General features: G+C 40.9%; 2 protein-coding genes across 2 annotated transcripts; both read left to right on the top strand.

The window, feature by feature from the left end:
- Positions 1-645: 645 nt before the first annotated feature.
- On the top strand, positions 646-1,173 carry LOC112029556 (uncharacterized). Its single transcript, XM_024062238.2, has one exon. The coding sequence runs from the start codon at positions 646-648 to the stop codon at positions 1,171-1,173; it is 528 nt and encodes a 175-aa protein (XP_023918006.2).
- A 750-nt stretch (positions 1,174-1,923) lies between these two features.
- On the top strand, positions 1,924-2,376 carry LOC112029557 (uncharacterized). Its single transcript, XM_024062240.1, has one exon. The coding sequence runs from the start codon at positions 1,924-1,926 to the stop codon at positions 2,374-2,376; it is 453 nt and encodes a 150-aa protein (XP_023918008.1).
- The last annotated feature ends 10,633 nt before the right edge of the window (positions 2,377-13,009 follow it).

Below are 13,009 nucleotides of genomic sequence, written 5' to 3'. Positions count from 1 at the left end.
GAGAAGCTTACGTCATGAATGGCGAAAGCGAGCTCCCTCCAATTCTAACTTCTCTTCCAATGGTGAAGAGGACGGTAGCTATAGGCGCAGAATAAGGACCTCTCCTAGTGAATCTTTCTCGTATGATGAAGACTACCGTCATGAGCGTAGAAATAGAAATTCATCTTCGAGAGGCTTGGGAAATGATGCTATGAGTAGAGCACTCAACCAAATTTCTAGATCACCTTTCACGCGTAGAATTGAGGGAGGAAGATTTCCTCGGCGATTCACTTAGCCCACGTTCACCATGTATAATGGTCGAACAGACCCTGTGGAGCATGTTAGCCAATTCTGACTTCTCTTCCAATGGTGAAGAGGACAGTAGCTATAGGCGCAGATCAAGGACCCCTTCTAGTGAATCTTTCTCGTATGGTGAAAACTACCGTCATGAGCGCAGAAACAGAAATTCATCTTCGAGAGGCCCAGGAAATGATGTTATGAGTAGAGCACTCAACCAAATTTCTAGATCACATTTCACGCGGAGAATTAAGGGAGGAAGATTTTCTCGGCGGTTCACTCAGCCCACGTTCACCATGTATAATGGTCGAACAGACCCTATGGAGCATGTTAGCCACTTTAATCAAAAAATGGTTGTGCATTCCAAGAATGTGCAAGGTATTCCCATCCAGCTTAGGACTTGTGGCGAGGAGGTGGTTTGATGGTTTGGGAGCAGGTTTTATTGATTCCTTTAAGGAACTCACTCAGGCATTTGGGTCTCGCTTTACTACATGCAGCAGGGTTCCCCGGTCCTTAGATTCTTTGTTGTCCGTATCCATGAGAGAAGGGGAGACCTTGAAAATGTATTCGGACAGATACTGGGAGATGATCAATGAAATAGATGATGACTTTGACGACGTAGCCATCAGAACTTTCAAGGTTGGACTACCTGCCGAGCATGGCTTAAGGAAGTCTTTGACTAGGAAACCTGTTACTAATGTCCGCCAGCTCATGGATTGGATTGATAAGTATAAGAGGGTTGAGGAGGACCAACAGCAATGCAAGGGAAAGGGTAACGTTATCCCTCAGGATAGGAGAGATTTCAGGTTAGACCGCTACAACAATAACAGATCCTTGAGGGATTTTTCTGGGCAATTTAGGCTTAGAGCTCCTCAAGTGGTTAACACTGTATTCTGAGAACCAGCGCATCAAGTTTTGGAGAAGATTAAGAATGAACCATACTTTAAATGGCCAAACAAGATGAGTGGAGACCCCTTGAGACATAATCAGAGACTTCATTGTGAATACCACTAGGAGCAGGGACATATCATCGAGGATTATAGAACTCTGTAAAACCATCTGGAGCGACTGGTTAGAGAGGGAAGGTTACAATAGTTTTTGTATCGGCCCAACGGGCAATAAGGTTAGAGGCTCAAAGGAGCGCCTCTTCAAGGCCCTTTTTGGGCACAATTAATGTCATCTTTATTGCACTAGGGAGAATTGGTTCTCATCCTTCCAGGGTGATGTTTGTGGCTCGGCTATAGGCCGAGGACTCTTATTCTAAGCCAAAGAAGGCTAGAGTGGAGATCTAATCAGCGCTGAGTTTTTTGGACGAAGACAAGATTGGAACCATCCAGCCACACAATGACGTTTTAGTAGTCACCCTTAGAATTGGGGGTATGATGTTAAGAGAGTGATGGTGGATCAAGGTAGTGGGGCAAAGATTATGTACCTCGACTTGTACAACGGACTAGGCCTAAAGCCCGAAGATTTGACAACCTATGATTCACCTTTGGTAAGGTTTAATGGGAATGTTGTCATTCCAAAGGGTCAAATTAGACTGCCCGTGCAGGCAGGTTTAGAAGTGGTTGATCATTGGAAGGTTGTCATTCCAATGACGCTTTAGTAGTCACCCTCAGAATTGGAGGGTATGATGTTAAGAGAGTGATGGTGGATCAAGGCAGTGGGGGGTATGATGTTAAGAGAGTGATGGTGGATAAAGGCAGTGGGGGCAGAGATTATGTACCCCAACTTGTACAATGGACTAGGCCTAAAGCCGAAGATTTGACAACCTATGATTCACCTTTGGTAAGCTTTGATGGGAAAGCTGTCATTCCAAAGGGTCAGATTAGACAGCCCGTGCAGGTGGGTTCAGAAATGGTTGAGGTGGATTTCAGCTCAATGGATGCATACTTTTCCTACACGGCCATAGTGGTCAGACCCTGGCTTCATGCCCTAAGGGTCATTTTTTCAACTCTGCATTTGAAAGTGAAGTATCCATCAGGGGACCGAATTGAGGAGCTAGTAGGGAGTCAGTCCATGGCTAAGCAGTGCCTCGTGGCTACAATTATGCATCAGCCTGCAGCTGAGTCCTCGGCTTCTACTAAGGGGGGCTTATAGTAGTCAAAGTCTTCGGTGTTACTTGTTGATGGGCCAGCCAAGGAGGAAAAATGTGAGGATTTAGAGAAATTTGCTGTAGGTGATGACTCGGAGAATTTTTTTTAGGGTGGGGCTCAGCCAATGCCTTAAAAGAAGGAAGAATTGGTAGAGTTTCTCAAGAGGGACATTAATGTGTTCGCTTGGAATGCCTACGAAGCTCTGGGGGTGAATCTGAGCTTCATTTGACATTATTTGAATGTCAATCCATCTGTCACCCCTAAGAAGCAACCACATCAGCGCTCATCTAAGGATCATTCTAATGCTGTAAAGGATGAGGTGATGAAGTTTAAGCAGGCTAGGGCAATTAAAGAAGTGTTCTACCCTAAATGGTTGGCCAATTCTATGGTTGTGAAGAAGAAAAATGGAAAGTAGTGGGTATGTGTGGACTTCACAAACTTGAACAAAGCTTGTCCAAAGGACCCCTTCCCTATGCCTCAGATTGATCAACTAATGGACGCAACTGTAGGCCATCCTTGGATGAGCCTTTTGGATGCCTTTCAGAGGTACCATCAAATACCTTTAGCCTTGGATGATCAAGAGAAAATAGCCTCTGTCACTCATATTGGGAATTATCACTACAACGTAATGCCTTTTGGTTTGAAGAATGCAGGGTTCACCTATCAGAGGATGGTGATCAGGATGTTTGAGCCACAGCTAGAGAAAAACATTGAGGTTTATATAGACGACATGGCAGTCAAGAGCAAGTTGGAATATGAACACGTTAACGATTTTAGAAATATCTTTGAGATCTTGAGGAGGCATAAGCTACGACTCAATGCTCTTAAGTGTTCTTTTGGGGTCAGATCGAGGAAGTTCTTGGGGTACATGGTTACATATTGCAGAATTGAAGTTAACCCTGACCAAATCAAAGCAATAAAAAATCTGCAACCACTTCAAAATCCCAAAGAGGTCTAGAAACTGATAGGGATGACCGTTGCTCTAAACCGATTCATCTCTCGGTTAGCAGACATGTGTAGACCTTTCTTTCAATTGTTGAACAGGTGGAAGGGACTTGAATGGACCGAGGAGTGTGTCTTGACTTTTCAGCAGTTGAAGGAATATCTTTCTCAGCCACCCATTATGTCCAGACCCGAAGTGGATTAAGTTTTGTTTGCCTATATTGTTGTTGCTTCCCATGTAGTAAGCCTGGTAGTTGTATGGGTTTATAGTGGTGTACAAAGGCTGATTTATTATATGAGCAAGTTATTGCATGAAACCGAGGTCCCTTACCTACCACTGGAGAGGGTCATTCTGGCAGTAGTGCATGCTATACGTAAGCTCCCCCACTATTTCCAATCACACACAATTGTTGTCTTAACCCAACTCCCGCTCAGATCTCTACTTTGAAGGGCTAATTACATAAGGAGGATTGCAAAGTGGGGTACAATCCTATGAGCTTTTAATATTAAGTACATGCCTCGCACCTCTGTCAGGGTCAGGTCCTCATCGATTTGGTGGCTGAGTTTACCGAAACCCCATTAGAAGAGAGAGTAGAGAAGCAGAACATGGATGAAAAATTGGTTGGTGCAATCTCCTTACAATAACCTTTGTCTTGGAAGGTATACGTTGATGGAGCGGCGAATTACAGAGGATCTGGAGTGAGGCTAGTTTTGATGTCTCCCAAGAGGATTACAATTGAGAAATCCTTAAGATTGGGCTTCTCAGCCACAAACAATGAAGCTGAGTATGAAGCTCTACTGGTAGGAATGACTATGGTTCAAAAAATGGGTGGAAAAACAGTGAAAATATTCTTTGATTCGAGGCTAGTTGTGGGCCAAGTTCAAGGAAAGTTGGAAGCTAAAGATCTCAGAATGCAAGAATACTTGAACCAGGTTAGACGCTTACAGTCTAGACCTGAATCTTTTAATTTGTCACAAATCCCTAGAAATAGAAATACACATGATGATTCTCTTACCACTCTAGCAATCCCCTCGGCACAAAGTTTACCTTGGGTGATCCTTGTGGAAGACTTGTGTAAGCCTACTGAGGTAGGGAGAAATGTGGCCCATGTTCATCAGATTAGGGTGAGACCTAGTTGGATGGACTCCATAGTGTTGTTCCTTAAAGAGGATATCCTACTTGAGGAAAATTCAGAGGCTGACAAGGTTCGAAGAAAGGCTCTTCGGTATTGGCTATCCGAGGACTAAAAATTGTATAAGAGATCTTTTTCTGGCCTATATCTGCTATGTATACACTTTGAAGCAGTTAAGTTACTCCTAGAAGAGTTACATGAAGGAATTTGTGGGAGCCACACAACGGGAAGATCTTTGTCTCACAGGGCCCTCACTCAAGGATATTGGTGGCCAAACATGCAAAGGAAAGCACAAGAGTACGTGAAGAAGTGCAATCAATGTCAGAGATTTGCACCAAACATTCATCAGCTGGAAGGAGTCCTTAATCCTTTGTCCAGCCCTTGGCCTTTTGCTCAATGTGGCTTGGACATTGTAGGTCATTTCCCCAAGGCAGCAGGGAATAAGAGATATTTATTAGTCGGCACAGATTACTTTACCAAGTGGGTTTAAACTGAACCACTGGCAAATATCAGGGACGTGGATGCCAAAAGATTTTTTTGAAAAAATATTGTTACTCGATTTAGAATCTCTCATACACTCATCTCGGACAATGGACTTTAGTTCGATAGTAAAACTTTTAGGAGGTATTGCAACCTGGGCATAACAAATAGATATTCCACTCCAGCATATCCACAGGGGAATGGATAGGTCGAAACTATCAATAAGGTCATAGTGAGTGGGCTTAAAAAGAGGCTGGATGATGCAAAAGGAAAATAGGTGGAAGAATTACCACACGTCCTTTGAACATACCGAACTACACCTCGTAGGTTCACTGGGGAGATGCCCTTTTCAATGACTTATAGGGCCAAAGTTGTCATTCCTCTGGAGACTAGATTTCCCATGCTGAGAATGAGTTCTTTCACTTTGAGCAGCAATGATGGGCTATTGGAGAAGAGCTTAGACTTAATTGAAGAATGAAGAGAAAATGTCATGGTCCAATTTGCCTATTATCAACATAAGCTCAAGTAAGGATATGATACCAACGTAAAGTTAAGGTCATTGGCACTTGGAGACTTGGTCCTAAGAAAGGTTTTAGGAATTGCAAAGAACCCAACATGGAGAAAATTGGGACCCAACTGGAAAGGGTCATATCGTATCACATTAGTAGCTAGAATAGGTGCATATTATCTTGAAGATCTAGAGAAAAAGGCAGAACCACGCCCCCTAGAATGTAAATAACTTAAGAATGTATTACTATTAATGAAAGCTTTCTTCACCACATTTGGGTTTATTATGTTGCATATCGTGCATTCTACTATCTATATAAGTATCAAACAGAACATTGCTCATGCCTAGCTCTTTGGCCACATACCTTAGGTAAATTGATATCTTTTCATCATTTTTCTAAGTATTAAATAGAACCTAAGCTATGTTTGACTCCTCGGACCACATGCTTTGGGTAAATTAATACTTGCTGACATCAATCTAAGTATAAAATAGAACCTTGGTCATGCCTAACTTCTTGGACCACATATCTTGGGTAAATTGATATCTTTTAATCATTATTCTAAGTATTACACAAAACCTTAACTATGTCTAGCTCCTCGGACCACATGCTTTAGGTAAATTAATACTTCTTGATATCAATCTAAGTATCAAACAAAACCTTGGTCATGCTTGGCTCCTCGGACCACATACCTGGGCTAAATTGATATCTTTTAATCATTGTTCTAAATATAAAACAAAACATTAGCTATGCCTGGCTCCTCAGACCACATGCCTTGGGTAAATTAATACTTTCTATCATTTTGCCAAGTTTTAGGGCAAAGCCTTAGCTATTTCATACTTTTTGGACTACATATTTAAGGCTCAAGTGGATGCTCATGAGAATCACTTAAAGCATTTGTAGGAATACTTGTATTTATTTGAGAATTGATTATCCCTCTGGTCCTTTAGACTTAGTAATGAGCAGGGATAGAGTAAGTTTAAACCTGTACGTATGCGGTATTACTGTGTATGTTCTCGAAGTTAAAGTCATACTTTGCCGAGATGGAGGACTTGGTAAGTTTGACATGTTTTGCTACTGATCATGTGATATGTGAGAATTATGCTGCCAATTATGTAGATCGGTAATTCAAGATATGCCTCATTATCCCATTTTTTCTCAAGTGTTGAATCAAACAAAGGTTAAGTTTGGATTATCATTAGCATCAAAATCATAAGGGAAAGACTTGAAATTTTCATTAATATTGAGCCTCTAAAAAAGGCAAGTAGATTACAAAAGCTTGATATAATTACAGACCTCAAAAACACAAAAAAAAAAAAAGAAAAAAAGGGAAAAGACAGCCTATTGTTTCATTTTTATTACAAGTTTATCTTTAGGATTCTTGGGAGGCTGGGTAGATGCTGCCGTGGTGGACACTTGGGCCTTGCCTTTGGGATCCTCCTTTGAAGGTATGGGAAGAGTGGCTAGCACTAGCTCCTTTGGGGGCAACTAGAGGTAGGCAGCATCTTGGACTACTTCTTTATTGATATCTCCTAACTTTGCAATGTCCTTGGCCCATTCTACTTCCTTGGAAGAAGTGTTGGCTGTAGGAGGAGTTTTGGATGGGTTAGCTTGACCTTCACTTGCCTCCGAGGAGAGCGGGTCGACCTTAAAGCCTGAGAAGCTTAAGGTGTGTATGGCTGGGGGGTAATACACGTTTTCTACCATTCTAAGAGCAGAAGAGGCCTCAACCCCAGCCTGGTTGAGGGCCTTATCCCACACTTGGGAGTAGTAGTGTCTGCATACCCCCTCAACCTCAACCCTTAAGGTTTCCTTGGTCTCGGCCACTCCTATGTCATAGCCGTCATGCTCGGCTTGATCTCGGGCTTTCTCTGTCTCCTCCAACTTCTTCTTGAGGGTAATAATTTTTTCTTTGGAGGCAGCCAACTATTCCTCGGCTTGACAGAGGAGTACCCTTTAACCTTCAGCCTGTCTCTCCACCACATCCAAAGCAACCTCAGTGCTTTTCTTGGCATAGTCAGCCTCTACTAGCTTGGTCGTAAGGTCTTGAGACTTTTTTTTCGCTATCTCAAAAGCCTTCACAGCGGTAATGCACCTACCCTCCTCATCCTTGGCTAGCCTGTGAGAGCTAATAACTATCTCCTCGGCTCTGTGGGCAGCCTGGATAGAAAAAGAAAAAAAAAAAAAAAAACAAAAACAAAACAAAAGAATAAAAAAAACAAACAAACAAACAACAACAAACAGGGACGAGGGGATATGTGAGTTAAGAAAGTCAAAGGTGAGAATAGGTACAAGAAACATTAATGCTATGAAAGTAAAGTGACAAAAGTTGTTAATAGGCTTACAAGGGCCAAGTCCCTCTTCAAACTGAGGAACACTTCATGTTTCCTCATAGTCTTCAGATTAGACATATTTGCAAGTAACAGCAAGGCCTGCTCCAATACGTTTGCAACATACCCTGCCTCCTCTTGTTGGGAATTCCTGATGGATGCATCAGAGAGAAGGGGAGCTCTATCCAGAATAAAAGGAGGTGTTTAGGCAGGAACCCCAACCTAGGTTTCAACTCTTTTATCCGCCAGGTTTTGGGTTAACCTAGTTTGTTTGGCCCCCTTTTGGAGCTCGACATCCTTATGAAAAGGAACCCTGCCTCCCTCCCCCAAATCTTGACTTTGTTGATCCCTTTTCTTTTTGTGATCGACATGATTAACTCGGAGAGGCTATATAGGGGAGGGAGATAGGAGTTTGGCTTGGGCATTCTTCTCAAGCGCCTTGCTCCCTGAGGTAGACTCTATTACATCCAAGAGACTGGTCCTCGACTTTCTTTGTATTCCCATGATGTCTGGAACAGGGGAAGCCTCTTGTATTTGGCTTTCTTCAACTGGAGATTGTGGTTGGTTGAACACGTCGAAGTCGTCCTTGGAGTCGAACACTTCAACTATTTCTCCTTCTTCTTCTTCTTTTTCTTCCTCCCCTTCCTTGACAATAGGACGAGAAGAGGAAGCCTTTACCTTGGGTATGCCTTTTGGTATGGGGTTGGTGGTAAGGACATCCTAAGCCCATTTTTTCATTAAAGGCGTATACACTCACTAATATTCTAAACATGTTTGGGGCACATTGGTGGGAGCTAACCTATAAGCCCTAAGGTAGTCCCTGGTAACGATGCCCATGGGAATCCCCATCCCACCCTCTATAAAGGCAATCATTGGGATCGCCACTTTTCCCTCTTGCCTTTTTTCATGCCACTCTCCCTCCTTATAGTATCTAATAAACACTCCGGATGGCATCCTTTACAAAGCTCTAAAGCTTTCCATTCCCTCCTCGGAGTCTACCAAACTTTTGAATCTACCTATTTCTAGAAAGGTGTGGAGGAACTAAGAAGATTGAGAGAAGAAAATGGGTCGAAGAGAAGAAAATTATAGAGAGAAGAAAAGTATATGGAAAAACAAAGTATAAAGGTTTGTGAAGACTTACAGAAAGAAGAAAAATATCCTTGAACGGGCTTTCAGTATTTGTAAAGGCACGAGTGAGTTAAGAAGGTTGGCAGGTTTAGTATATGTGCGCTAGAGCTAAATGAATGTTAAAATGAGATGAGTGATTGATTTGAGTGATATTTATATCAAAGAGAAAGCTACAGAGCAAGAAAATTCCCGCCCAGGTCATGGTAGAATCCTTAGCCGTTGGATCCACATCGTGCCATAAAACGTGGGAGACAGGGAGCTATAAAAATTTAATGAAGAGCACGCCTCGTATGCCGAAGCTTCAGGAGCGTGTCTTGGGCAGTTAAAAAAGTGTCTACATAGGCAGAGGTGATGTGTGATGAGCACGGACTAGCTAAGGTGACATTGAAATCCTCATTTCTTCCTAAGGAGCTAGAAAGAAGAATCTCGAGGGGCTATTGTAGGGGTATTGGGCCAGAAGCTCATTATCTATGTAGATATGGGCTTAAGGCCCAAGCCAAGGATGAGAGGTCGTTCGAGGAGGAGTAAACATTGTTAAGGGAGTTCGTGTTAGTAATTGAAGAAGTTAATTTTGGTCATAATAGCCTAGGAGGGTGGGCCAAGGATGAGTGCCTCCTCGGATAACCAAAGTTGAGGTCAGAAAATGTGATTTGCCGTCCAGGGGAACGTTCTAGGAAGCTCTGTTGGTACGGATTAGCATTGCAGAAACATAGGACAAGGGGAAGTCGCAAAATATCTAAGGAGAAATCTACTATCACTGCATTAAATGCTCAGCAGCTAACTCTCTAACCGCATTAATGTGGAAGTGATGCCTGAACAGTGGTTTTCAACCTTACAGCTACGGCATAAAGACTTATGGAAGGTGCCGATAGGACAAGTATCAATACCAGCCATCTGGCCTGCACGTGGAGGCTAAAGATGAAAGGAGAAGAGAATATAAAAGAAGAAGGAAGCAATGGGAGAAAAGGACTGTAAGAAAGAGAAAAACACTGTAGCATCAAGAACTGACTTTGTAATCAAACCCGAGAGAAAGATATAAGAATCGGTCCCCTCGGACTTTGCTGAGGACACTTTTCTTAAGTTTAAACTTGTCTATCTTCATTCTCTTGTAATCAAGATCTACCTTATTTATTGTCTGATTAACTAAAGTCTAGTTTTCCAGCTCACTCTCTACAAATTCATTGTTTTGGGTTTTTTGGGCCTGAGTCCATTTATCTTTTGAGCTAGGAACTCAAATCTAGTCCTTAGAACAATAATAGCCAGCAACATCTTGTTGCTTAAGGTTTATTGTTCAAAAATTATGAAAATATTGTGGTAACATTTCTCAATTTCAATTTTCTATTTCTTTATTTAATTTTTCCCTCTCGCTTCATTTTTTCTATCTATATGTTTCTTCTTTTGCTTTTCTTTTTTCTCCACCACACACGTATCCCCACTTCTCTTTTGTCTTCATTTCTGCTTCTTCATTTTTCTTTCTCTCTTCACTGTGCTCCACCAAGGGAGAGAGAAATAGTCTTTGTCCTCTGTCCTTCTCCAAATATTGTGGGGTAGAAATTTCTTTTTTAATTTATTCTGATTTCATTAGTTTTATGAGAAAGATTGTGTTTTGTGATTAGATTGCATTGTGTATTTTGTTCTGATTGTGTTTTGGTGTCTTTTTAGCAATTGAGGTTGAGATAAATATTGAAATTTTAATTCACTGTGTTAGATTTTTTATTCAGATTTATTCAATTGTGGATTATTTTAAGTGAGAAAAATAGTTTAGAGTTGCTATAGTGCTCTCTTCTTCAAGAGAGCTACTGTAGCCACTCTAAAAAAATTGGAAAAGTCTACATTTTAGAGAGGCTGTTGGAGCTATTTTTTTTAGTTTGCTCTCAAAAAATGACTTTGGCTAGTCTATTGGAGATTCTCTCTAAGAGCATCTCCAATAGGCTCTTCAAACCTATTTTTGGAGAGAAAACAGACAATAAATCAATCCAGTTGGGGATTGTTTCTTTTTATTTTGATCTAATCCAGCAACATAAAACAATTTTGATGGTGTTGGTTTATGAATCTGAGCAAAAAAAATTGAGTTTCTTTCTCTCGTTTTCTCTCTTTAGATGTTTTTGGTTGATGAAATCTAAGCAAAAAAATTGGGTTTCTTTCTCTTTGTTTAATTCTCTCAACCCAACACCTTTGTTTCTCTCTCTCCATGACTTAAGATCTGGGTCTTTTCTATATAGTAAAAGATTTGGATGTTGTTGGTTGATATAATCTTAGCAAAAGAAAATATTGAATCAGTTTGGTTGGTAAAATCTTGGTAGAAGAGAATTGGGAGTTGTTGATTGATGAAAAGCAAAACAAATTTGGGTATTAGTTGAAGGACAAATTGTATCAGATTCTGAGAAAAATTATAATAAAAAAAGTAAAGAAATAATATTTAAATGGAGATTGAGAAAGGATGAAGAGTCTGTTGGAAAGTGTATTTAAAAAGTAGGTAAGTAAAACTATTCACTCTCCAAACAGTACAAAAATTTGGAAAGTTGCTAGAGATACTCTAAGCAATTGGATATGGTAATGGGTTAGCAATTGGATATGATAATGGGTGTGTAATGTGTGTTCCTAGCACCACTTTGATAGTCTCATGTATGGTGATGTGATGCTCCATCCCTTCACATTTATGGTGGAACTCTACATGAATTTTATTAGTGGGAATACTGGGATCTATTGTAAATGATAGACCAAAGAGCACCACATCCAATAAAGTCAATTTCATACCTAAGGCCATTTAATTTGGTCAATGTAGCGAAATATTTCAATATTAGTTAATACCGGTATATTGTTTTGGAATTACCACTATAATTTTATATTAAAAAATCATATATTTTGTAAGCCTAAATATTAGCTTAAGTACATTCACACTTAATATATATGTTAAATAACATTTTTTTTTAAAAAAAAAAAATCAAAATTTTAACATTTATTTTTTTATTTTTTTTATTATTATTTTTTTTTGTACTAGTGAATGTAAAAAAAAAAAAAAAAAAAAAAAAAGGAAAAGGGAAAAGACAACCTATTGTTTCATTTTTATTACAAGTTTATCTTTAGGATTCTTGGGAGGCCGGGTAGATGCTGCCGTGGTGGACACTTGGGCCTTGCCTCTGGGATCCTCCTTTGGGGGTATGGGAAGAGTGGCTAGCACTAGCTCCTTTGGGGGCAATTAGAGGTATGCAGCATCTTAGACTACTTCTTTATTGATATCTCCTAACTTTGCAATGTCCTTGGCCCACTCTACTTCCTTGGAAGAAATGTTGGCTGCAGGAGGAGTTTTGGATGGGCTAGCTTGACCTTCACTTGCCTCCGAGGAGAGTGGGTCGACCTTAGAGCCCGGGAAGCTTAAGGTGCGTATGGTTGGGGGGTAATACACATTTTCTACCATTCTAAGAGCAGAAGAGGCCTCAACCCCAGCCTGGTTGAGGGCCTTATCCCACACTTGGGAGCAGTAGTGTCTGCATACCCCCTCAACCTCAACCTTTAAGGTTTCCTTGGTCTCGGCCACTCCTATGTCATAGCCGTCATGCTCGGCTTAATCTCGGGCTTTCTCTGTCTCCTCTAACTTCTTCTTGAGGGTAATAATTTTTTCTTTGGAGGCAGCCAACTATTCCTCGGCTTGACAGAGGAGTACCCTTTAACCTTCAGCCTGTCTCTCCACCACATCCAAAGCAGCCTCAGCGCTTTTCTTAGCATAGTCAGCCTCTACTAGCTTGGCCGTAAGGTCTTGAGACTTCTTTTCCGCTATCTCAAAAGCCTTCACAGCGGTAATGCACCTACCCTCCTCATCCTTGGCTAGCCTGTGAGAGCTAATAACTATCTCTTCGGCTCTGTGGGCAGCCTGGATAGAAAAAGAAAAAGAAAAAGAAAAAAAACAAAACAAAAGAATAAAAAAAACAAACAAACAAACAACAACAAACAGGGACGAGGAGATATGTGAGTTAAGAAAGTCAAAGGTGAGAATAGGTACAAGAAACATTAATGCTATGAAAGTAAAGTGACAAAAGTTGTTAATAGGCTTACAAGGGCCAAGTCCCTCTTCAAACTGAGGAACACTTCATGTTTCCTCATAGTCCTCAGATTAGACA

This window comes from Quercus suber, unplaced genomic scaffold (assembly GCF_002906115.3).
Source record: "Quercus suber isolate HL8 unplaced genomic scaffold, Cork oak 2.0 scaffold_709, whole genome shotgun sequence".
Classification (NCBI taxonomy): domain Eukaryota; kingdom Viridiplantae; phylum Streptophyta; class Magnoliopsida; order Fagales; family Fagaceae; genus Quercus; species Quercus suber.
This window is presented reverse-complemented; position numbering and strand designations above follow the sequence as displayed.

Coding starts and splice junctions, on each gene's coding strand:
- LOC112029557 (XM_024062240.1), top strand. CDS start 1,924: ATGGTGGATCAAGGCAGTGGGGGGTATGATGTTAAGAGAGTGATGGTG.
- LOC112029556 (XM_024062238.2), top strand. CDS start 646: ATGTGCAAGGTATTCCCATCCAGCTTAGGACTTGTGGCGAGGAGGTGG.